Raw genomic sequence first — 26,661 nt, forward strand, 5'->3', positions numbered from 1 at the left:
ATATATATACGAAAATCAATATTGGCCAAGTGCATAATGTGAAACTTGGGTACAACTTGTACTATTAAAAGAAAAGACTTATAATATGAAGACTTATGATAACAAGAAAAAAGGAAAAAAAAACAGAAAAAAATTGGGTCGTAAAGATTTATAACTCGGCTGCAAATCCTTCCACGATCTTTTCGAATTTATTTATCACTTTTGACCGAGCCAATAAAAGTTCGATTCGATTCGTCGGAAAAAAGAAACACAAAGAAAAAAAATATAAAAAAAGAAAAAGAAACAAGTTTCCAAAATGGAGTATAATTCATTATCGATCGATATTCATATATCAATAAACTCTGATAATAATCGAAACGTAATATTTCATTAAAGGAAGCGTAATCAATCGATTAAATGGTATCCTTCAAAGGAGATTAGTTTATGGCAGTGTTGGTGATACGATAACGAGAATCTAAACTCGGCGAGTGAATGAACGACGAGTTGGCTAACGCAAAAGACACTGTTCATGGACGCACGAAAAGCGGTGTCTCATTTGGCGTGGCGTCTCGTCTTCCATGCTTATTTTAGAGCCGTTCTATTTCTGCTCGATGGCCTCTCTCTTTCTCTCTCTCTCTCTCTCTCTCTCTCTCGCATCTCCTTTCATTTTCTTTTTCTTCGAAAACGAAAGCGATCTCTCGCAGAGTCGTCGTCAACGTCTCCCACGTTCACAGCTCCGTTTCGTTGATGATAAGACTGCCCTCTCTCTCTCTTACATCTCCCTCCCACACACCCTCTCCAACTCTTCTTTCCATCTACTTCGAAAAGACGTCGGAAAGAAATATACGAAAGGAAAACGGAAGAGAGGAGTGAAGAGAGGAGGAGAGGAAGGAAGAAATAAAAATAAAAATAAAAATAAAGATGAGAATAAAGATGAGAAAGAAAAATGAAAGGAAAAGGATAAAAGTAAGAGAGAGAAAAAAAAGAAGCAAAGAAAAGAAACGAAACGAAATAAAATATAATCAAAATGGAGGAGACCGAACAGTCGTGCGGTTAAAGAAGAAGTCGGTTAGGTTGACGCGCACGAGTTAAGAAAAATGGCGAATTACTCGAACGAATTCGGGACGAGGTTGAACCATTCTCGGCGAGGGTGGTTGAAATAAAAGTTTTGGACACCGGCCAGATTTCTCTCTCTGTCTCTCTACCAACTCCTCCATTCTTTTTTCTCTACCAACTCGTTTTCTTCTTCTTTTCTTTTCTTTTCTTCTATTTTCTTTCTCTCTTCGACAGCAGCAGCAGCAGCAGCAACAGTACCAGTAACAGTAGCAGCAGCAGTAATATGGCAGGCCTCATGCCAAGAGTAGCTCATGGAGTAGGCACAGGGTGCCTAATTTACTCGTAAAACGACTATATCGTCGATTTTGACGGAAGTTTGATCGCGCTGACGAGGCGTCCCCTTTCTTTACCCCTTCCTTTCTCTCTCCCTCACCCAAAAAACGTCTTTGGCAAACGATCGAATTAAATTTGGCATGGCGCTTCAACGTACTTAACCAACAAGGGAATATTTCAATTTGATTTTCGACGAATTTGGAACGCTTTATTCGAAAAGCTGTCATTTTAATACACACGGGTTCACTTAACATCGAAGAAAACTAGGTCGATAGGGAAAGAAAATCGATTTCGAAGAAAACGCAATCGAAGGATCGATTTTTTTTTTCCCCCTTAAAAATTCGAGAAACGATTTCGTCGAGAAAACGACGAACGAGAATATTGGGAAAAGAGAAGTTTGGGACTTATTTTTTTTCTCAAGAAGAATTTTTTCATCCATCCCTTTTTTGTCCTTTCCCGTACGTCTGAACTCAGGATTCGATACTAATCTCTGAAGAATGAGAAAAACAGGTGTACGAGTGGATAATACGGGATCCTCTAAATTTTTTGGACTATCGAAATTAAAAAAAAAAAAAAAATAGAAAAAGAGAAAGAAAAAGAAATAAGAAATAGAAAACGTACTTGAAAATTTTGCTTTGCTCGAGGGGTTAGAAGGAGATAGAGAAGGAAAGGAGTCCGAGGGAGAGACGAACGTGAACCTTTCCATAAAAGGGAAGAACGCGGAATACGAAACGAAGAAGAGAAAGAAGAAGTCCTTGCTTCACTTCGAGCAACGTCGTAAAGATACAATAGAAGGCGTGCGCAGCTGTGCGGAGATGTCTTTGAGAACAGGCCACCGTGGCTGACAGAGATCTTTTTCTCTCTTCATCGTGGTTCCGCCTCTCTCTTTCTCTCGTTCACGCTTTCGCTCTCTTAACTCCCGCCTCGAAGATGTTACGAGGTCGGTTGAGAAGGGACGAGGAAAAGGGAGAAAAAAAATGAGGGAGAAGAAGAAAGAAAAAGGACAGAGAGAGAGAGAAACAGTAGATGATCCCGTATGGTCGACACGTGACGAATTCCTTCGTTGGTATACAAGATCTAATTTCTTACATTTTATCTCTATTTCGCTCTTTAGCGTTGTTTCGAAGTAAAGAAAAAAAAAAAAGAAAAGAAAGAATTGCCTGCACGAAACGTGGCCGCTGACGACCCACGTGACGATGCAGCGTCACCATACGTCCTTGTGTTCGTCGTTGACGTTGCGTTATCACGATCGGTTGGTCGAAAAAGGGGAAAGGGATGAGATAGAAAAAAAAAGAGAGAGAGAGAGAGAGAAAGAGGGAGATGTGGAGGATGAGGAAGAATAGGAGGAGGTCGATTAACGCTTTAAATTGCGATAAAAATTCCTATTACGAGAACATAAACGAGAATGCGTTGCTGCGAGGATGAAAAGGTGTTGTTGTAGGTGCCAAAGGGACGTGTGAAGGGAGACGTACGAAGAAGAAAAAGGGTAGGGAAGGGAGAGGTTGGGTGGGGAGTAGAATAAGAGGGGTGGAGAGGGGGTCGAGAAGGGAAGCGTAATAACCGACAGAAAAGGGACGGTACTGGTGTAAAAGCGGCTTCTCGACTAGCTGGCATTCAGGCTTTATCGGTCGTAAACACGCGAGTAATTATCGTGGCCGGCCATCTTGTTCTCCGCAGGCACGTCACATCCGGTCACTGACCATTCAATCGTTGCGATCCAGACTGCGGACGACTACGGACTACGACTAATAAATAATTCAGAAACAATGGATCGACAACACCACCACCTTTTACCTCCTTCACAAACGCGTTCTCCTATCTTTTACCCTTTCTTTGTTAAACGTGTAACTCGAGAAAGAGAGAGATAGAGAAAGAGAGAATGAGAGAGATAGAGAAGTGTTCGCAAGCGAGAGGCAAAACGAAAGCCGTTAACCCCCTTTAACCCGCGGATTACTGAATGAAGAACGTGATTTAACGGGCATCATATCTGACCACTTTGTACGTAGATTCCCCCTCTTCGGACCATCCACCCCCCTTTCCTCCTCTCCCTAAGCCTCGACGAGTTCAAGGTTTTCTATACCGATAATCTATTTTCGCAAAGCGACACGCTTCGATCGTGTATTATGTAGAAAGCGAAAGTGGGAAAGATGTGCCGCGTTGAATATGTCGAATAATAATAACGCAGAGAGAACTTGTTCCACGAGGATTATTGTAATATCAAATTTTGACAACAAGCTCGAGTACTTACGTACTCGACTTTGATGGATCGTGTTCGAGCATTGTCAATTACGTATGCATGCGTGTACACAAATATATATATATATATATTACATATATATATATATATATATGTACGTAGATGTTTCGTTGTAAAAAACCAAAAAAGAAATTGATACAGGTTCTCGTTTATCTCGTTTAAATATAACGCGGTGGTAATTGGTTGCTCATATTTTTCGTATTAAAAAAAAAAATGAAGGAGAAAAAGAAAGAAAACAAAAGAAAAAAAATATAAAAGGGAGAAAAAGAAACAGGGGAGAATGAACTGGCACGAAATATTTTTGAGTTAAGTATATAAATACGTGCGTACGTATATTTACTTACGTATATGTATGTATATATATATATGCGTGTGTGTGTGCATGTATATACATGGTACGATGACCCTCCATTATTATTTTTCTCTCTCTGTCTACGAGCATTCGTTCAATTTCAAATTTTAACTTCACTTTTTTTTATTCTTTTATTTTTATACATCACGTTAACAAAAACTTGGATCGGAGTTTCTATCGTTACTGAAAATAAAAATGAAAAAAAAAAAAAAAAGAAAAGATATTTTGATAACTTATTATGAAAAAAATAATAATAAGTAATCATATTAAAAAAAAAAAAAAAAAAAAAGAAAAAAAAACTAATACAAGATAGGCATCGATCCGTATTTCTCTTGTTGAATGACCTTGAAACAATCTCTTTTTCTCTTTCTCTCTTTCTGTCAAATTCGGATGGACAGTTTGATACCTTTCCCCTCTTTATCATCGTATTTTCTCGACTAGGCTAGTTTTCTTCAAACAATGAAAAATAAGCAACTAGTACCTTCAAAGAAAATAATAGTAACAACAACAACAACAACAACAACAACAATAATAATAATAATAATAATTGGATATCTACGTACAACGAACGAAGCGTAAACGTAACGGGACGATTGCGAGTCCTGTTAAACTTAGCTTTCCTGGCATCGTATAAAAGATGACGTGAAGAGAGGAATAAAGGAGAGGCGAAAGAAAGAGATAGAGATAGAGAGAAAGAGAAAGAGAGTGAGAGAGAGAGAGAGAGAGAGAGAGAGAGAAAGAAAGAGATCGTAAAGAACGACTTGGTAAAGTGTCAGGAAACGGTCACGTGCCTCGATCCACTGGCTCGAAGTTGCTTCGTTCCATTACATTTTATTGTGTTGCGCCAGTGACGTCACGACCAATTGACCCTCGCGGTGGCAAACGCTTATGAGTGTTACTAGTAAGAGTTCCAAAGAGATAGAAAGAGATGTATAGATAGATAGTGATAGAGAGAGAGAGAAAGAGAGAGAGAGAGAGAGAACGTTATTCTTGGCCTGGAGAAGGAAAGAAACAACGTGGGAGCCAAAGACGAAAGAGGATAGAAACTCGTGAAGCACTTTAATGTCGCGTCCCGACGCCGGAAGGTCTCCTTTGTTTTTTCTGGACCAGCGCCGGCCCGGCGTGACTCTCGAATAAGAGATGAGGGAGAGAGAGAGAGAGAGAGAGAGAGATGAGCCGGTCGTCTTCTTTCGAAAGTCTTCTTGCTGTCTCACGATGAGAGGTCACGAACTCTATCTTCTCTCTTTCTTTCTATCTGTGTATATGTACGTATGTATGTATGTATGTATATATATATGTCTCTTTCTCATGAAATTTTATTCCTATTTCTTTCAAGTCAATGATACATGAGTATGTATACGAGATCGATCATGCGTAAATGATTGAAAGTACGGAAGTTGGACATTTACTTCGAGGGCTAATATTAGATATCTATTAATATTACAATTCTAATACTAGTGCAGATCTTTCTTTCTTTCTTTCTTTCTTTCTTTCTTTCTTCTTCTTCGTTTTTCTTTAATTTTGTTTTGTTCCCATTGGTACAAACAAGAGTAAGGTATTTTTAACTGGTTCAATGTTTGGATTATTTGACTTTCACTTTGTCGGTAGGTTATTAACGACGATAATAATAGTAATGATAATAATAATAGAAATATTTTTACTTTTGTTTATATGTCGGAACAATTAACTACAACGTGAAAAATCTTTGCTTTCGTTCATTTTCTTCCCTCTCGTTATTACAATTTCTAATGATTATAATTTTTTTAATATCACATAAACGAACGTGTCGTACAAAATATTAAGATTTACGAAGCGATATCATTTCGAAACAATAGTTTCGATAGTTCCACTTATTTCCAATTATTTCGTCATACGATACACAATACATACATACATACATACATATATATTGTATATTCATACGAATTGCTCGAAGTCGAAGATATCGAATGGACTAGGAATATTATATCTAGTACTATCGTCAAAGGAGTAAAACTATCATCGGAATCGATCGTGTCCGGAAGCGAAGGTGTACGAAGGGCGAGTTCCGTGACTCTCCTCGAAGCTGGTGAGTCATTGTGCTTTCATCTAGGTGGGCCGTCGACGCATAGCGGATAGCCGTACTCGGCAAGCTAGTCATGTCTCTCTTCGAGAGAGTGAGAGAGAGACAGAGAAAGAAAAGAAAAAAAAAGGAGAAGAAAAAAGAATAAAAAGAGAGTGAGAAAGAGAGAGAGAGAGAATTTAAACGAGATGCCAAGCACGTACATGCACGTGTCTTTTTCTCTTTCTTTCTCTCTCTCTCTCTGTCTTTCTTTTTCTGTCTCTTTCTACTCACCCCATATACGCATCCTTGGTAAATCGTTACGTATATATGTACGAAGGAAAGAGATGTATCGAAGGGAGAAAGGACGATGAAAAAAAAGAAAAGATGTATCTACAAAATCGAGAGCCTTCTCATCCAGTGACCTTACGATCAACCTCATTGTCATTGGTCACATTCTCGATCAACGTCTAACCTCAAGTATTTTTTTTTTTTTTTTTTAATAAACTCGAGGATATATAGTGCGATACTTATGCAAATTGTTTGTCCCATACGTGCGCACGCACTCATATACATATACGGAGATGTATCAGAGAGAGAAAGGATAACGGAGAAGTTATATGTGTATGTGTGTGTGTTTACAAAATTGAGAGATTTCATTGAGTATAAACTGACATCGTATCTCAAACGATTACAACCTCAAACCTCAAAGTTCTACCGCAAAATCGCATTACCCGAATATGATATAACCATGAATAAAAATAATCTTTCACCGGGTTATCGAATAAATTTCAAGAATTATTACGATCTTGATTATCCAATTATCCATTATCAGTTGCCATGCTCGCATATTCTTAAACGACCAATCAAGATTATGTATTTAACGAACGTTTAGCTATTTCGTCGGTTTCCTCTTTCGAATATAACGTTCACCTAGAAACGTGTCTGGAATAAGCGGAAGAGTGGATGACTAGTAAAAGCGTGGAGTTAAAGAGAGATAGACAGGCAAGCAAGCAGGCAAACAGGCAAGCAGGCGGCAGGCAGGCAGGCAGGCAGGAAGGAAGAAAGAAATAAAGTGATAAATAATGAAAGAAAGAAACATAGATAGATAGAAAGGAAGGAAGGAAGGAAGGAAGGAAGGAAGGAGAAAAGGAATTCAAAGAGAGATACAGAGAGAGAGAGAGAGAGAGAGAGAGAGAGAGAGAGAGAGATAGAGAGAAAAGGTAAAAAGGGCCGATGATCCCATCGAGTGGGTCAGGAGATGGCGCACCCTTAAGGTGCAACGTATACATACAACGATATCCACCCACGCATTCCACAGGAAACACAGCGGTAGAGAGACACACTCGAGTAGACGCATACCATCGTATGCATCGACGAAACAAACTTCGAGAATGCTTTCTCTTCCTCTCTGCTGCTTTTATCTCCTTCCATCGAACTCTCTCTCTCTCTCTCTTTCTCTTTCTCTTTCTGTATAGTGCAAAGATAGAAAGAGAAAGAGATAGGAGGGTGGGTTCCCCAGTGAGTTTATATCACGACGGGACTATCAAACAGGGGCGGATACATCGAGTCTCCGTTTCTCCTCCTCTCCCCCATAATTCTCGTCCCAGTCGCCGTGGGTGTATTCTCTCGGTTAAGGGGATTTCACACACAAACACGTACACAGAGAAAGACAGAGAGAGAGAGAGAGAGAGAGAGAGATAGGAGAGTCAGGCGATCTGTGCTTCGGATATGCAGCTTCGAGAGTATTGTACAAGAGCGAAATGGTTGTTGTATGAGAAGCAAGTAGAAAGAGAGAGAGAGAGAAAGAGAGAGGTCGACAGCCCTGTTCTGGCTCTCTCTTCTCCTCTCTTACCAATCCTCTTCCATCTCCCTCTTTCTCTCTTAGGAAGATAAGAGGGAGTAGCAGAACGACGAGAGGACGACGTGGCAAACGTAGGGAACCAGCTCAACCGGTTTGACGGACCTCGACTAGTTTCATTAAACCCCGGTTGTAACCTCCTCCTCCTCCTCCTTCTCCTCCTCCTCCTCCTCCTCTCCCTCCTCCACTCCTATTTCTCCAACAGCTCCTCCTCAACCTCCACAACCACCACCACAACCACCTTCTTCTCCACAATCTCCCTTCTATCCCACTCACTCACTCACTCACTCACTCACTCACTATTTCCTTCCTTCTTCTACTTGGACAACTCTCTCACTGCAATCCTGTGCACGCACGAGTGCAGCTTAAAGGCAACAACCGTGGTTCGTATCTCGTTTCTCCGACGGACGAGAAGAACTGCCGTGTTGAAGGGAGAAGGAGAAACTTGTGCTTCTCTCTTTTGCCTGATAATATGGGATATACAAAAGACAGAGACAGAGAGAGAGACAGAGAGAGAGAGAGAGAGAGAGAGAGAAGAGAGATTAAGTGAGAGAGAGAGAGAAAGAGAGAGAACGAGAGGCAAGGTGCAAAAGGAAAGTCCCGGATAATTGCCGCGGTCCCGTAATGTTTATATATACCTATAAATGCGCGTATATATGTATACATGCATATATACACTTATACATATATATATAAAATGAGTATATATATATATACACATATATAGTAGACGTTCCTCGCAACTCCGCCATTCCACGTGTCTCAGGGTCGAGACTCCATGCATTTCCCTGTACGTGACGTAACGAAACGCAAACACACAAACGTATTATACGTATTATACGTCGTTGATATAACAATCTTTTCTCTCTCTTTCTCTCTCTCTCTCTTTATTTTTATGATATCTTTTTCTTTTTTCTACTCTTTTTTTCCGACTCTATAGTCAACCCTCAACCTCTTTCCATCTACTCCTACTTCTTACCTCTCTCTCTCTCTCTCTCTCTTTTCATCTCAGAGAAAGAAAAGAAGGATAGATTTTTGCATTTGAGACTCCTTTAATGAATTTCGCATGGAATTTCTCTTCGCGCTCTCGTACGAGTGGGACTCGAAAGGGTGCGTTTGTTCGACGTTAGAGGAAAAGAGAAAGAGAAAGAGGGAGATGACTCGAGGGAGAGGTTGAAAAAAAAGAGAGAGAGAGAGAAGGCCGCTTAGACGGGCGACTGCAAAGCGTGGGACTGCAAACCGCCGGATCAATACACCGAGTCGAGTAATTGAGGTATAACGTTCGTGGGCAGCAGCGCCATGCGAGAGTGCGCTTGAAGGAACAGATTCTCTCTCTCTCTCTCTCTCTCTTACACGCACACACATGTACAGATACATATACATTCTCTCAGTCACTCAATCCCTTCTCTCCCTCTCTCTCTCTCTCTCTCTCTCTCTTTCTCTCTCTTCCACGTTGAATGCAACGACCGATGAGATGAACACGCCGGCAGAATAGTCTACGTCGATTCTACGAACTCTCAGCAACATTTCCTCTCAACAACATTTTCTTGAGTCTCGAAAGACCGAGAATCGAGTCCGAGAAATAACGAAGGAGTGGCATTGTTCCGATCGAAAGCGAAAGGTTCGTTGATCACGATGATCATCATTCACTATCATCATCATCATCATCATCATCATCTTCGTCGTCGTCATCGTCGTCGTTGTCGTTGTCGTCGTCGTTATAATAATAATGGTTAATGATCGTCATAATGATTTCGTTCGATCGAAAGGAAATATGGAGTGCACGTCATCCAAAGGATCATCGAGCGAGTTCTATGGAATTGCGTTTCTAAACTAGTTCCAATGGAAACCTCAATTTCTATCGAGCGTACCGTAACCCAGATTCTCTCTTGAGCTTCGCGTGACCGTACACGTAAACTTGTAGAACGCGCACAGAGAAATACGTATATACGTAAATACGTATATATGTACGTAAGTGTGTACATATTATACATACATACATACATACAGAGAGAAAATGATAACTATATTTCCGAATTGATTTTGAAGTTCGTTCTTCGGAGAGTATCTATCTTATTATACAATGATAATAATTGCATAGTACATAGGAATTTAATTGAAAGATATTAATTCTAACGATAAATCCGTCGATTCGGAAATTGATGCACGACTTTGTAAGGTTTCTTTTCTTTTTTCTTTTTATTATCGAATTTTTTTTTAAATTACGTTATCATCGTAAATATGCGTTCGTACGTGTACGTATGATTAACAATAATACATATTATTTATCATTAATTAATAATATATTTGGTTTCCTTCTCATCTTTTTTCTTCTTTTTTTTGCACTGTTTCCTTTATTAACACTAACGTCGACTGCACTCGTAAAAATGTCTACTTTTTATTTTATCCAAGTACCTTTTATCGATGCATTTAAACTTTTTCATGCACGCATACGAACACACGCGAATATAATAGTTTGATAGTTTTACTGTTAAGAAAGAACTCAACGAATTCTACGAAGATGGGAAATACTGGACTTGGTTCTTAGTCTCGAGTTGACGTATAAATAGGATAACCGGTGGATGTTCCAAAGCGAGAGAGAGAGAGAGAGAGAGAGAGAGATACACCCAAGACGACGGGAGATCTTGGCAAGCAGCCAGACGAAGCGAGATAAATAATTTATCACCATCGTGTAAACTCGAAGAACCCGGCCAGCTGGTTTCGTCCACGCTTGCTTTAACCACTCTTGCTAGTAGCCATTGTCGGAAATCTTTCTTTCTTTTTTTCTTCTGTTTTTTTTTTCATCGTTTCCTCGATCATTTCCACACGCACTCATACACACGTTCTCCTATCGATTGATAACATCGATGTTAAATTCATCGAATTTTTTCTCGATGAAACACACATTCCGTGTGTTTCGAGGATGAATAATCTTAAAAAACGTCGTGACGTCACAACGCAGATAAAAAAAATAATGGAAAAAAGAAAGACAGAGAGAGAGAGAAGGGGGGGGGGGGAACAAAAAATCAATTGCGTTAGGCAGGATTCATTTTACAGCTTAGTACGCCCGACGTCGACACGATTCTCTTTCCCTACTATCATTTATCAACTTTCGTTCCTGATAAAGCAGAATGTCCTTTTCTTTTTCTTTTCTTTTTTTTCTTTTTCTTTTTTATCGGACTCTACTGCGGCTTCCTGGACGGTTACTGAAAGTAGCTAAGGTTTGCATCTTTTTTCACTGACTCCGAGGAACGTAGGCGGCGATGGTAATGGTGGTAGTAGTAATGGTGGTGATGATGGTGGTGGTGGTGGTGGTGGTGGTGGTGGTGGAGGAGAAAGAGAGGAAACGGTAGAGTTAGAAACGATGATGCACGGAAGATATACTGTTACACTTTGCACCAGCATCATCGGCGAAATTCGATAAGCTTCAGCGGTCTCAAGTTATTTCAAGGCTGTGAGAGACTTCAATACCTACTGAACCATACCGAAATGTAAATCCTATATATACATAGGTCCTCTATAACTATATCTCTATCTTTATCTCTATCTCTATCTCCTCCTTTACTTTCGATAAAAGATTGTTAAAGTGACTTACGAGACGTCTGCCGTTTGTCCGTCTCGCTCGAAAGTTTGCTCGGTGAATCATTCTGAATAATTTTCTTACCTGCGAACAGAGAAGAAGAGAAAAAAAAATTCATTAGACCAAATCCATAACGTTATTGGTTATTGTATGTATGTTACAAACTTATAGTAATGGTAATAATAATAATGCACATGTAAATTTGTATTTTCAATTATAATCAATTTCGATTGACTTTCATCTTGATAGAGAGGAAAAAAATGTTATAAATAATCCGATATCGATCGATCTGATTTCTTTTGTAAAATATGGTGAAAATGTGTCTTCCTCTGTGTTGGATGTGTGTGTGCGTGTGTGCGTGTACGTGTGTGCGATATAGCATGACATAGAAAAAGATCATCACGAAGCTCTTCCTTTCGAGAGTTTCTTTTCACGAACTATTCTTCTTCTTCTTCTTCTTCTTCTTTTTTGTATTTTTTCTATTTCTCTACTCGCTTTGATCTTGCTCACACTCTCGAACGGAAGAGAACGTTAACTGCGATGATGATCGCTCGACTCGACTTCAATCGCGAGAAAGTGCGAAAGCATACCTTTACCTTATGCACCGTTACACGCGAGAATCGTTTCGCTCCCACGAGATTCGAGATTATTAGAGAGAAGTTTAACCTCGCTTTCGCGAATTGCAAATTCGATTCGTGTTGTTTCCTAGACTATCGTTTGGTTGAGAGATATCGTTTATTTTATTTTTATAAATGTTTTTTTCGTTTTTCTTCTCCTATTTTTTTATTTCAAAGATTCAACAGGGATAATTGGCTCCACAATGGGAGTTCATGGTGATCATCAATGGACGATTGATATTGCGTTGATACGTGACGTTGAATCGTAATGATTTTTATATTTTATAATTTGTCATGGAATAACTGTCAATCGTCACTGTGATGATGTAGAATAAAATATTGACGATAACGCGAATGAATGTATTAACTGTAAAAAATCGATGTCTCTTGTATAATAATTGATAATTGTTATTAGTTAGAACGTTCATTTCTATTATAATTCATCGATGATTAAAATTTATGATGACGTTTATAATGATTTTATTTCATAATTTGTTAATAAATTATTTCGAGTCTTTAACGATAGCGAAACAAAAAATTGTCAATTACGTAAATAAACGTAGAAATAGTATAAAATTAAAAGTCTCCTACGCAACGATTAATAATTCTTATTTGGAAAATTTATTTCCGTTGTAACTCATCGATAATTAAAATTCATGGTGATATTAAAATTAACGCTTTCATTTCATAATTTATTTATCTCGATAACTCTAATGACACTCTTTAATGACACGAAAAATCACGCTTGAAGATATATTTTTATAATAAATAATTAATTTTCAAACATGACTAACCGACATTAAATTTCATGGATTATTCTTTGCGTTTGAAAAAAAAATTTTCTGAAGTAAACCGACACTTTGGTATTAGATTTTTGTCTTATCGAATTATTACTACTTATACGTATACACTTTTTTATTTTATTAATTATATATATATATATTTTTTATATAACGTCACCGTCGACTCCAGAACGATCAGACTTTCCCATAAAAGCGCCGAAGCGAAATATTCAATGATCATTCGAATCGATTAAACCGACTGACTCACTCTCTACATATTTTAATCATTTGTCAAATTCGTTATAAACAACGGTCACGTATTAAAAGCAATTAGAACGATATTTCGAGATAATTAATTACGTTAGTCTAGACGGTTGACAACGCGTTAACAAAGTTTAGTCCTTATTAGATCGAAATATGTCAGAATTAATTTCACGTAACGTGTTCTTAGTTATCCCAACATCCATAGAGAAAACTGACCACATTTATCCGAGAAAGTACTTTCGTTCTAGGGGCCAAGAACTTCTTAAGGGGGAAGGCAAAAAAAAAAGAAAAAAAAACGAGAGAAAAAGAGTCCACTCGGAAGTTCGACTTCTCGTTGACTACACGTACATACATACAAACATACACATATATACAACCTTGAGAGAAACTTTGTAACTTCGACGAACTATCGAAAAGAGATTATCAAAAACTATACTCGAATATTAACTTTTTCTCGATATCGATCAAGTTAAAAAAATTAAAAAAAAAAATAAAAAAAAAGAAGAAGGAAAAAGTTAATAAAAACAAAGATACTCCAAGAAGAGAAAATGTCTGGCAAAGCAAGTAAATATAAATCGTTTGATCCAATTTTATAAACATGTACTTGAATTTCAAAGTAGTCGCGTTGAAAAAATAAATCAATCGTCTGTAAACCCATCTCCTACTTTTTCTTTCTTCCTTTCTTTCTTTTTTTTTTCCAAAAAATGAAAGAAAAAATCGTTCAAGATGAATGAAATATTACTACTAAACTATACTATATATAATAATAAAAAAAAAAAAAAAAAAAATCATACAACTTCGTCTGACTTCAAATTAACACGACGTCACAGACAGAGTATTAAAAAATAATTAAATAAATAAAAGACAAATAAAAGAAAGAAGAAAGAAGAAAAAGGAGATCGATACGATCGAGGATAAATCCCGAAAATCGTATCATTCATCGCAATGATACATTCTCTTGCAAGCGTAACAACCTTACATATGTACGATATACAAACTCTTGTACGCTCAACTCGAACCTAATGGATAGATAGATGGATAGATAGATAGATAGATAGATAGATAGATAGATAGATAGATAGATAAATAGACAGACAGATTGAGGTACATAGTCACACACGCGCACACGGACACGCACACACACTATAAGCACAAAACTAGCACTTGCATATATACGATTCCAAGCCTACGCACTTGTATAAAGGATCTAATACATATCGGCTATCTACATCACCCTCTCTCTCTCGCTCTCACTCTCTTTCCATTTACCGTCACCGTTCGTGTGCCCATATAGATACATACAAGCGTACGATTCCGAGTAGCCTGTCTGGCATCTTCGTATATAGTATCGTAGCGTGGGCTCGCGGCTGGCATGCATTATTCAAGAAGTAGTCACAAGCTAGGCCGCCGCAGTTCTCTCTTACCCCTCTCTTTCTCTCTCCCTCACTCATTCTCTCTCTCTCTCTCTCTCGTACTCTCATTATACCTATCTATCCGTCTCTCTCTCTCTCTCTTTTAGTCCCCTCTACAACGAATACTGGTGCGTACACGCCCACGAACGCATACAAAGATAGACGGAGATGGAAGAAGGGTAGAAGGAAGGAAGGATGGTAGAGGGGTAAGATAGAGATAGATAGATAGATAGATAGATAGACAGAGAAAGAGAGAAGAGGGAGAGAAGGAGGGAGAGAGTAGAGAAGAGATAGAGAGCTCGACGTAGGTATAATGACTATGTGTGGACACGTTGAGAGAGTCGGTTACGACGAACGTACCCAACTCTGTAAAAACCGGTTGTGTTGCCTTCGAGAGAACCACCGAGACTCGGTGAGTGTGCCGAAGGCTTCCCTCTCTCTCTATTCTAGCAGAGAGAGGGCCGTTCTTCTTCTTCCCCTCTTTCACTTACACGTTGAATCTCTTCTTTCCTAGTACGTACTTTCTCTCTATCTCTCTATCTCTCTCTCTCTCTCTCTTTCTCTCTTTTTGTCATCATACGTTAGAGAAACCAGAAGAGAGAGAGAGAGAGAGAGAGAGAGGTAAAGATACTCTTCGCTGCAGGATCGCTCGACTTAATTACGCTAATGAGGACGTTCTGACCGACTCTTCGTTATCGTGGATACACACAACACGATTGTCACTGACCCCTTCCAAATCGTTTCATCTGTTTCCCTTTCCCATTTCCCCTCTCTTCTCCTCTCTTCTCCTCTTTACTCCTCCCTAATCATCTAACTTTTATTTTATAAACGTCTAGCATTACTATTACTTTTAACTGTGCATATCGACTCGCGGACTGTGTAATGAACGACGAACGGATCGAGAGATCTATTAGATCGATCGATCGATCTATCAGTTTTTTTTTAATTCACGTTGAATCGATTCTTTACTTCTCTCTCTTTTCTTTTTTGTAACGTGAAGGTCCGGGGTGAAAGGTGAAAGATGACGATACTGTTATTTCGATTTAATCGATACGATTATTCCGTTTTAATTGGATTACCCGAAATTCTTTCACATTTCCCACGTGTCCTTCCCCCTATCATTTATCAAAATTTCTCTCGTTAATATCATACTTCGAAATATAGATAACATACGCTTTTGTAAGCTCGCGTTTTTATTATATTAACTTTCCCCGAAAAAGAAAAAAAAAGTGGCCGCTTCATGGCCACTTTGTCCTACATCGTCGAATGAAACGGCCAATCGAAGACGTTTGCTGTAAAGGAAAGAAAAGAAAGATGGAAAAAAAACGCAGTTATCGTGAGATATTAAAAAAAAAAAAAAAGAAAAGAAAAAAGAAAGAAAAATGGGTTTACGACGCACGTAGATTGCGCAAAATTTTTACGACGGATTTACTTTATCTTGTGGAGTAAATTCAACGATCCAAAAAAGAAAAAAAAAAAAAAGAAAACGAGAGAAAAAAAGAGAAAAAGAAAAAGGAAACGTTCGCTAATAATTTTCTCTAATAAAATATCTCGAAGATAAAATAATGCGACCGACCCATTTCCCGTCGAGTTTATATTACAATATAAAAATTCAACTCATTTACAAAGTTTCATCTGGAGTAAGAACAAAGGGTATCAGATTTTCAGGAAGTTACGTAAGGGTGAAAGTCCGTGGATTGTCGCGTCGAAGAGGAAGGAAACTGTTCTTCTTCTGCAAGTAGCAAGCTCAATTCAGCAGCATCTCCCCACTCGAAACCAAACGATTTCCCGTTTCACTCGTTTCGCTTTAAAGTCGATTCGCAAAAGGAGAGTGGAGTGGTGGGGAAAGAAAAAAAAATATAAAAAAAAATAAAATAAAATAAAAACGATGGGGATGGTAAGATCCAAGAGAGCGAGAGCGAGAGAGATATAGATAGAAAGAAAAAAGAAAAAAAAAAACAGAAAAAAAAGAAAGAGAAAAAAAAGGGAAGTAGAAATGAGGATGGCGAAAACCGGTTTCTAAGAAGTCTATGGCGTGTCTAATCGCGGCGCTACACGAGAGAACGTTACGCTTTGACTACTTAGAACACGCGGTTGCGTGTTCTAAATTCGTACAACTCCTTTCCGATGCACCTTCTGCACGAGTTTAACATTTATTTATGATACCTAGATATACACAGATACGCAACTACGTAACGTAAGTATTACACATAGATACATAGATGTGTAGATACGAATATATGATTTATAACGTAAAAGTCGTGTTTTTAACACGTCGACGATTACCCTACTATATATATATATCTATATCTATTCAAATCGTGTCTGCTTATTATTACTATTATTACTATCAAATATTATTTTCATTTTAACAAGGATATTATCGGACCGGAAATATTCGACGACGTGACGACGTTTAAATAATAACGATTTAAGTAAGACGAAGAATATTTATCGATAACGATACATGCTTGGTCCTCGTACGCGTTTGATTTTACGCTTACGCGTTTCGTTTCGCGTTTACGGTCCCTTCTCTTCTATTCTTCTATCCAGCCTCTTCTTTTAATATAACAAATATTTTCTCGCGAACGTACGTCTCGTTCGAAACCATTAATTTTTTTTTATTTCCACGTTATTATCGTAATGAGAAACGAAAGAAACTCGTTGTGAAACGCGTAATTACTTAGATACTTAAGTACTTAGCTACGCAGATACTTACGTATATACGTAGGTGAACTTAAACATTGGCAAGCAGAGTGAACGTTAACACTGACGAAGGACCTCTGAGATAAATTTTCTCTTGGACCCTCGAGAAAGTCTGGAGAAGATAGAAGGAATAACAATGACGAGTGAGCGAGCAGTAGGGACAAGGACGAGGAGGGACGACTGGTAAATGTTTACGTTGCCTAATTAAATGAAGTCTCGTGCTCTTTTAGAAAGAGAGAGAGATGTGTATATATATATATATATACATATATATATAGAGAGAGAAAGAGAGAAAGAGAGAGACATATAAATAGAGGAAGAAAGAAAGATGGTAAACATTTTTGTTGCTATTAAAAGGGAAAAGAAATTTTTCGCATTATCTCGCCTATCTTCCATTACAATTTTTCGAATTATTCCACTCGGTTCCCCTTCGTTTCTATTTTCTTTTATTTTACTCTTTTAATTTCTTCCTCTTTTTCTTAATCTCACTTAATCGTTTCAATTTTGTTTAATTCTTCTAAAATTTCTTTCTCTGTATTATGATACGAAGAATTAATACGAAGTATAATAATCCAAGCTAAGTCCTATGTTTCTATCCGAGTCGTTTAAATGTCTGGACGATTAATACGTTGGAAGAAGAGGAAAGAAAGAAAGAAAAATAAAAGCAAAAGAAAATTCATTTAAAATCGTCTAGCAAGTTCAGATATTTAGGTGAAAGGGAAACTCACACGGAAGAAGTATGTTTCAGGTACGTGTTCAATAATTTCTATCGTTCTTCGATCGTACCTCCCCCTCCTCCTCCTCTCTCTCTCTCTCTCTCTCTCTCTCTCTCTATTTATCTATCTATATCTATCTATCTCTTTCGCTCGTTCGCTGCATATATAAGTATGTACATACGTATATATATATGTATGTATGTATGTATGTGGGGTATACGCGTATGTACAAAAATAAGGCGCACGTGTCGATACTGGGGCATGCACGCGTTACATATTCATGCCATTATTAGCCGAGCATTCCGAGAGGTATTACGTAACCATGTTACGCTCCTTGGAAAGTCTATCGTAAAATACACATATATTATGGAAACTAGATACGATTCGCTTGAAAAAGAAAGAGAGAGAGGGGGGGGAAGGACAGAGAGAGAAAGAGAGAGAGAGAGAGAGAGAGAGAGAGAAAATTATATAAAAATAAAAACTTGAAAAAGAAAAAGAAAAAAGAAGTGTAAAAAAAACGGTATGATCGAAGGATTAAAAAAAAAAAAAATATATGCAACCAAAATGGCGACCAAAAGTATTCGTCCATAATAACGGCCAATCGCTATAACGATGACGATGCCGATGATTATGATGACGACGATGAGAATTATGGGAGTCGTCGATAAAACGAGCAAGTTCGGTCGTCCTTGGAACTTTCGAGTTCAAGGTGTTTCAAGAGCGCTCGATCGGCATACACTACTTTATATTGCGACGAACGTGTGAGAAAGAAAACGGGAGAGAGGGAGAGAGAGAGAGGGAGGGAGTGAGAGGGAAAGAGAGGGAGGACGGAGAGAGAGAGAGAGAGAGAGATAACAGTAATTAAAGTTTCGATCTCGTTAAGAATTCCAGACGTGCATTTAAAGCGTCGAGTCTCGCACGTTCGGTTTTAAAAGAGCCAATGATTTCTTCACAACTCCGTGAAAGGTAAGTCAAAGAAGAAAACGAGATAGAGAGAGGGAGAGAAAGAAAATTTACTTTGACACGTTTTCTAGATTTGAACGAATAATCTAACAAGTGTAATTTGTTTGATATCTGACTCGTACGTGCATTAAGTTAAATTTAGATAAACTGGTATAAGGAACTAGCGAAAGGAATTTTCAAAGAGCGAAGATTCCATATGGTGTAGAAAAAAGGGTCGAGAAACTCTGTACAGGAATAATGTATGTATGTGTGTGTGTTGTGAGAGAGAAAGAGAGACAGTTTCTATTCGTGGCACCGTGGCCCCATGACGATCAACTGAAATTGATCTCGATGGAGGCGCCACTCTAAATGGAGAGTAACGACCATACCGGACTCTCACAGTTACCTCCACCCCCACCATCTTCGACTACTACCACTACCACCATCAGCACCTCTTTCTCTTTCTCCACCGCACCCCTATCCGGCCGCTACCTACCCAACTAGCCAAACGCCGCATAAGGATTCAGAGCAGACCGGCCCATAAATCGAGGATAACGACTGTCCGTAGTACGCGTTGTGAATACCGTCATTAAATGCCGGTGCGGAGGGCCAGCTAGAGCTCGTGTTCCGCAATTATTTCCTCGAAAAGAGCCTTCTCTCTCGGCACCTCAGAGACCTTTCCTATATATGTCCATACGTAGCTATATATGTATACGTGTATGATATATGTATTTATTTATGAATGTATTTACGTATGTATGTATGTAGGTAGGTAGGTAGGTAAGTATGTATGCGCTAGAGGTCGAACGTGTCCCAAGGATTCATGTATTTTTTAAAATCTTTGCGATGTTATATATTTAAAAAAAAAAGAGAGAGAGCGAAAAAAAAAGGGAAAAAAATTGACGTAGAAAAGAAACGAGAAGGCACTATCGATTATAAACGATACAAATTAATCGTAATAATAAATTATAAATCGATCGATATTGTATTTATTAGAATATTTCTATACGAATACGAAATGTATTGTAAAGTACATGCTATGTAATTGTATAGTAGTACACTTTACAGTTTATATATAGTATATCGTATTATTGATTAATAATTTATAGCATAAAGTTTACGTAGTCTATAAAGAGCCTATAATACATATATTTATATATATATATTTTTTTTAATCATATATTTATTGATTATCTAAGTAAAAATTCTAATCATTTCTGTTAAACATCGTATCGTTAACGATCAATCTGTTTATCTATATATTTGTAAGTATCTGCAATATCTACGAAATATTTTTTATCAAATGGAATAACACAAAAAATCCTACGTCTTTATTCGTCTTATTGTTGACTAACCACGTCATGTTTTTCATTATATACCTCTTGTTAATCGTTATCGTTAACGTCTTCGATTATTTCCAATATAAACGGTGTTATCAGCGCCATTATTACATGTATCTTATTCTTAGAAGAGTTAATGAATTTGTAATCTCTTTTGTTCTACATCTTGCGACGATCGTCGAAGTTACATACTTACTTACTTACTTACTTACATACTTACTTACGTACGTACGTATGTATTTTCGATTATTGAAAACGTCGTTTGACGATTGTTCTTATCGACTATATAACATCTCAGTCGTTCCTCAACGCCCTCGACTCGTCCGTATAATTCGTAATTTCCACTTGGTATAATATTACACAATGTTATATATCCTTGAGCGAATGAGAACCACTGATCTACTCCAACGTAGATGTTATCACGTACACACACACACGTATATATATATATATATATATATGATAATTTTCGAATTTAAGAAATCAAATTAATTCCTTCAAATAAATTTACGATATTTGAGTTAATCGGATATAGCGTATATTAATAATTATTTTATACATACATAAAAAAAAAGGCTAAATGAAATATTTACTCTTGTTCCGATTTATTCTATCGCGAGAATTCGTTGAAAAAAATTTTACCGTAAGATCCAACAAAAACATCTTGTGTATATATATATATATGTACGTGTACGTGTAACTAACATGTGTGCGTAGAAATGCAAGGTAATAAACGACAAGGCGAGCCGTCAATCGCATCTTCGGTAGGCGTGCGATAAGCTAGCTTGCCACGGAGAGGCTTCTCCCTGACTTTAATCGAATCGAGTGGCATTATAAGAGCTTTACGAGGAGAATTACCGGTGGTTGGTTGACTGATTCAACGTCGTCCATTCGCCTTCGACGAAGAGCCCTTTTCACAGAGTAATCCCGTTTATCATCGGCTGATAATACTCAACGTGCACTTATCTCGCAAGAAAATCATTCCGTTTTTTTCTTTTTTTTATTTACTTCCAACGAAACACCAAAACAAATTCACTGACATTCACGATCATTGTTATTTATCGTTCTCCATTTATCGTTAAAGTGTATCATCGCTCGAGAAAAAAAAAAAAAAAAAGAAAAAATGGAGTCAATCCAAAAGAGAATAAAAACTGAAGTAGGATAAGGTGAGAATAGGGAAAGGTGAAGAAGAGAGAAAAAAAATAAAGAGAAAAATAGTGATAGATAACGTCGAAGGAAAGAGCACGTGGTCGCGTTGAATTCGCGATGAGACTTACGGTATCGGAGAACACATCCGTATCATTTCGCGCTTTGAGAAGGTCTGACGAATGTAAACGAACGTTCACAAGTATAAACGAAGATTCACGAGAGTGATCGAACTTAGCCGAAGAACAATCTATTTCTTTGATACCAAGATCGTCGGTAGAAATCAACAAAAACTTTCAACTTCGAATTTTCTTTAATAATACATAGAAAAACACACACACATATATAAAATAATAAAAGAAAGCCTTAAGCCATTTTTTCTTTCAAAGAAAGAAAAAGAAAAAGTTTCTTTTGCAATTTCGACGTCGTTCGTTAGCTTCGTTATTATACTGTCGCATAATTACGTCGGTAACGTATTCGTTTAAAACGACGAAGGGATTCGTTTCTTCCTCGATCGATGGACGATGGGCGTGTGTATATATATGGTATATGCATTGTATACGTGTGTGTGTATGGAATCTAGAAACTGTCGCGTCGAGCGCGCGTAAATAATGTGATCGGGAAATACGATGTGTCAGTGTCAATGCGTGTGTATCTGTTCTCTGTTTGTGTGTACATACGTGCATATGTGTAAAGGACGGAGAGAGAGAGGGAATGAGAGGGAGTGAGAGAGAGATAGCCTCTCTATCTTTGTCCCTTGTCTCTCTCTCTCTCTCTCTCTCTCTTTGTGGAACGATCGATAACTTTATTGTATAGCCATTACTTTATAGGCACTCCTGGTTCTATATTTACCAACGTACCTACATACACGGGATCGTTGAGTTCAAGTGGCGCATATAACTACGTGACCGACCGATCGAAAAAAATAATGAAGTACTATGTAAATGTGATCACCGAGAAGAAAGTCAACGTGTTTTTATATTACATAGATTATACGGATAAACTACGTATGTATCGTTTTATCTTGGTAGAATTTTTTGTAATGTTTTATAGACGTGTACGTGTATGTGTGTGTGTGTGTGTGTGTTTGTATCTGAATGAGGAACGTGTTATCTTCTTATCAATTTTTCTTTTAATTCATTACTTTTATTTATTTATCTTATTATTAATTCTTTTTTTTTCAGTGTTCTTTTTTAACTAAGGTTTTTATATGATATATTGGTATAGATATGATGTATCATTGCATTGGACAAAGTAACGTTGGAATTTGTAAATTTTTTTTGTAAATCTTTTAAACGAATGATATTAATATCGTTTGTAGCAAGTAATAAATAATAAAAATTTATATATATATACATTTATAATATTAAATTTTTGATTGAATGAAAATTTTATAAATTTTCAAGAATTCGAAAGAAGATTCATTATCTTCAATTGACGATCTAACAGATGTGTGGACGCATACGAGAAAAAAGAAAAAAAGAAAGAAGAAAAAAAGCCAATACAAATTCGCGAGTTTTGTAAGAAATATTTCGATTTATATTATACCGTAGTTGAGGACTTTCTAAAATAATTTCACGGTCCGAGACACACTTTCGAAAACTTGTAGGTAATTTTTCGCGACCAAATCGAAAGTGTGATTGCCTGTTGAGAATCGATTTGATAGAACGGTTCAAAATTGATTTGATACCTATATTCTATGCGAGCTGAGGGCGGAAAAAAAAAGAAAAGAAAAAAAAAAAAGAAACTAAAAAAAAAAAAAATGAAAAAAAAAACAAGAAAATGAACGGAAATAATAATTCCCATGTAACATTTAAACGAATCCAACGTTGAATCGTTAATCCGATGATTTTCGATAAACAATGAAACGAGTATACAGCTTTCATATTTTTAATATTTAACACCAATCAGAATTTTTCGAATCATTGATACTTTGTATGTATTATTGGATTGGCCAATAAGGTATTGTTGACATTTTTAATGCGTTATTTTTAAATAAACATTCGATATTTTTTTCTTTTCTTTCCTTTTTTAAATAAAAATTCCTACATTACTTCATTCGTTCGATCTGCATTAATCGCATTGAGTATAAATCCACGTACAAAAAAGAAGAAGAAGAAGAAGAAGAAGGATATAAATGAAAAAGAATATGAATTAATAAGCACGTAAGAAAAATTGGAAATAACGTGATGCGTTTTTAAACGAATCACATGTCTGAGAGATCACGTGAATACGTATTTTACGTCATACACGGACAAACGAGAAAATTTATTAAGAGAAATTTGTCACGTTTCCGAGCCTATTTACGACAGCGTGCACGTAAAAATTGCTTTTTTCCTTTTCGTTTACCGCAATGACCTTTTCCAGTTACGAAGGTCAACATTTTTTCGTTTGTTGTTATTCTCTTTTTTAATAGATATCCGTAACATTTTCGTACATACTCATACAGTAGCGATAATTCGCAATAAAAATTATCGTATCCCTGGTTAAAAAAAAAAAAAAAAAAAAGATAAAAAAAATTACCACTACCATTGAATCGTTTACGAGATAATTGACATCTTGAATATTAAGGTAAAGCGAGTTGGTTTTTCCATGTTGCCACGATTTTAAAAAACAATCGTCGGGTTACGTAATAATTATTCTGTAGTCGATTATGATGAACAGGATCAGTGACCTTCGACTCGTCAAAATATATGATGTGTTTGTTCGTAAATAATGTTTTAGTATAAAATGTAGCATGAATTATCTCGCGAGCGATATGACTGACAGCAATTTTTTTTTTTTTTTTTTTTTAAATTATTACGTATGACTTTGATTGCAAATTAGCAGTACTGTACAAATATGCATAAAAAAAAAGAAAGAAAGATACTGTAGATATTTACTTTTAAAGAATTATATTGACCTTGACAAGTCGAAAACGTCACGAGTAAAAAGAAAAAGAAGAAAAGAAAAAAAAAACTGTTTACAATGCACTTTGCAGACGATACGAAGACGTACGAATGTTTCTCAACGATAAACTTTTTTGTAACTTAAGGAACGTTGTGTATTTACAAATAAATGTAACATTTTTATACGAATTTAATTAAAAAAAATAAATAAATAAATAAATAAATAAATGAATAAAAGAGAAGAAAGAAATAAAAAAATTGATCTCCATCCAAGTACGATTCGACGATTAATGCAAGTATAATTAATAATAATTATTAAATCTATCGAATTCCTCGAGAATCTGTTTTTCTTTAAAAAGATATTCGTTTAATTAATTCTACTTGACTGTGCAGAAATTTTGATAATAAATCATTTTCATCGTGCATTCTTAACGCGCAGGTTATCATTGGATTCATTTTTTTTTTTATTTTTAAATTAAATTGATTTCTTTCTTTATATTTTTCTTACTGCTACCCATCGTTGACCTTCGTTTCTCATTTTTTCTTTTTCTTTTTTTTTTTTTTTTAAATTGATAAGCTCTATCAATATGCTCCCCCAGAGAAAACGCAATCAATCTACTGCCCTCTTCTCTCTCTCTCTCTCTCTCTTTCTCTGTCCCAGAGGATGTCATTAATATGAAAACATCTGCGTAAAAAATAAATTGAATATAAAAAAAGAAAAGAAAGAAAGAGAAATAAAAAAAGAAAAGAATGTGGAACGGTTTAACGAAGTAACGAGAATCAAAGGTTATTTCATCGTGAAACGATTCCAACTAGTTCAAGATTCAAAGTTTTATATAGAATAGAGAAATTAATAATACGAATGAATATTTATTTTCTTCTCTTTGTAAGAACGAAAATGACTGAATAAAAATTATTACTGTCGATCTATCGAAACGATGCATAGTACGATCTATCGCGATAAATAATCGAACGATAACTTAAACAAATTTCATTATCGATCGAGCAACTTGATACACGGTGTCCGAATAATTTCAATGTATCGACTTGTCTCGGGGTATTCTGTATATAGGAAAAAAAAAAAATTGGATTAGTAAATCTAACGTCGAAAGTAAGTAAGTAAGTAAGTAAGTATATAAGTAAATAAGTAAGTAAGTAAGTAAGTACTTTTCGCGATATTCGATGCCAGATTGGACGCCTTATAACGGCGATGGCAATGGCGGCATGAAGTCGTTGTAATCGGTAACGGATACTGACGAGAGCTTTGATCCTCTCTCTCCCTGTCTCTCTTGTTTCACGAGATATACGCTCGTTTGGTGTAACAGGCCTGGGTCGGATAAAAAGGGTATCCGTTATCGTGCTTTTCAGGGATTAAAGTTAAAGCGGAACTGGTGATAGCCTGAAAACGCCGGTGATATTCCACTGTTGAACGATAGTACCACGAGAAACGATCGTATTTATACGAGGTGCCATTATCGTAACGCGATCGAGCTAGTATTCTTTTTTTCTTCCTTTCTTTCTTCCCTTTTTCTTTTTTTTTTTTTTATATTTATATTTATATGTATCTATTAATTAATTTATTTTATTTTACTTCATGGACCAAACGATTTAGTTTTTCGAAAGTCCAATATCGTGACCCATGAAGCGTTATCGTGCTATAAAACTATCGTCGAATGATACATATAACATATTTATATATATATGTACGTGTATATGTATTTGTGCGTATGTATGAACAAAATGACGACTATGCCAACAAACGCGTAAAATTTTATTCGTTAGCAAAGTATGATTTACGTTTATCTAACGATCGGTATGAAAGAGAAATAAAGAAAAAAAAAGTAGAGTGAAAATAAAAAAGTAAAAAAAAAAAACAGAGAGAAAGAGAGAGAGAGATGATAAGACATTTTTTTCTCTTGAAAATCAATGCGTCGCTAGTAGATAATGCAATCGCGTTAAACGATTTATCATTATCATCGATGATAGTAATCGATGAAGATTAAGAACGACAGTTGCTTTCTACGATATAAGTTTAATCATCGCGTTGATATCGTGGATCGCCAATACGATCTTCGTTACTATCGTACTCGTAATGAATTAATTCAATTAGTATAATCTCTCTTAAACGACAGTATACTATCATAGAGAAAAAAAATTCGATCGAGAAGAGTTAAATCGAATGAAAATGTAAGATCGTAAGACAAATCGTACACGAGCGAGAACGTACACGAGACGAAAGAACGAAGGGAATGAGAGAGATAAAGAGAGAGAGATAAAGAGAGAGACAGAGAGAGAGAGGGGGGAGGGAGAGAGAGAGGATCGATTGTTTCTTCTTTCTCTTTCTTTCTTCCTCCTCTTCTTCTACTTCTTCTACTTCTTTTTTCTCGTG

General features: G+C 36.6%; 1 protein-coding gene across 6 annotated transcripts in view; it reads right to left on the reverse strand.

Annotated features, from left to right (window-relative positions):
• Window positions 1-26,661, reverse strand: part of LOC127071960 (uncharacterized) — a 269,111-nt gene that overhangs the window by 105,514 nt on the left and 136,936 nt on the right. For 4 of the 6 annotated variants that reach the window (XM_051011837.1, XM_051011839.1, XM_051011838.1 and 1 more), the window contains one exon: window positions 11,475-11,543. The exons of the other annotated variants lie outside the window; for them this stretch is intronic. In XM_051011837.1, the coding sequence (XP_050867794.1) occupies window positions 11,475-11,543 (69 nt within the window). The remainder of the gene's footprint in view (window positions 1-11,474; window positions 11,544-26,661) is intronic. 6 annotated transcript variants of the gene reach the window in all.

This window comes from Vespula vulgaris, chromosome 24, assembly GCF_905475345.1.
Source record: "Vespula vulgaris chromosome 24, iyVesVulg1.1, whole genome shotgun sequence".
Taxonomy (NCBI): domain Eukaryota; kingdom Metazoa; phylum Arthropoda; class Insecta; order Hymenoptera; family Vespidae; genus Vespula; species Vespula vulgaris.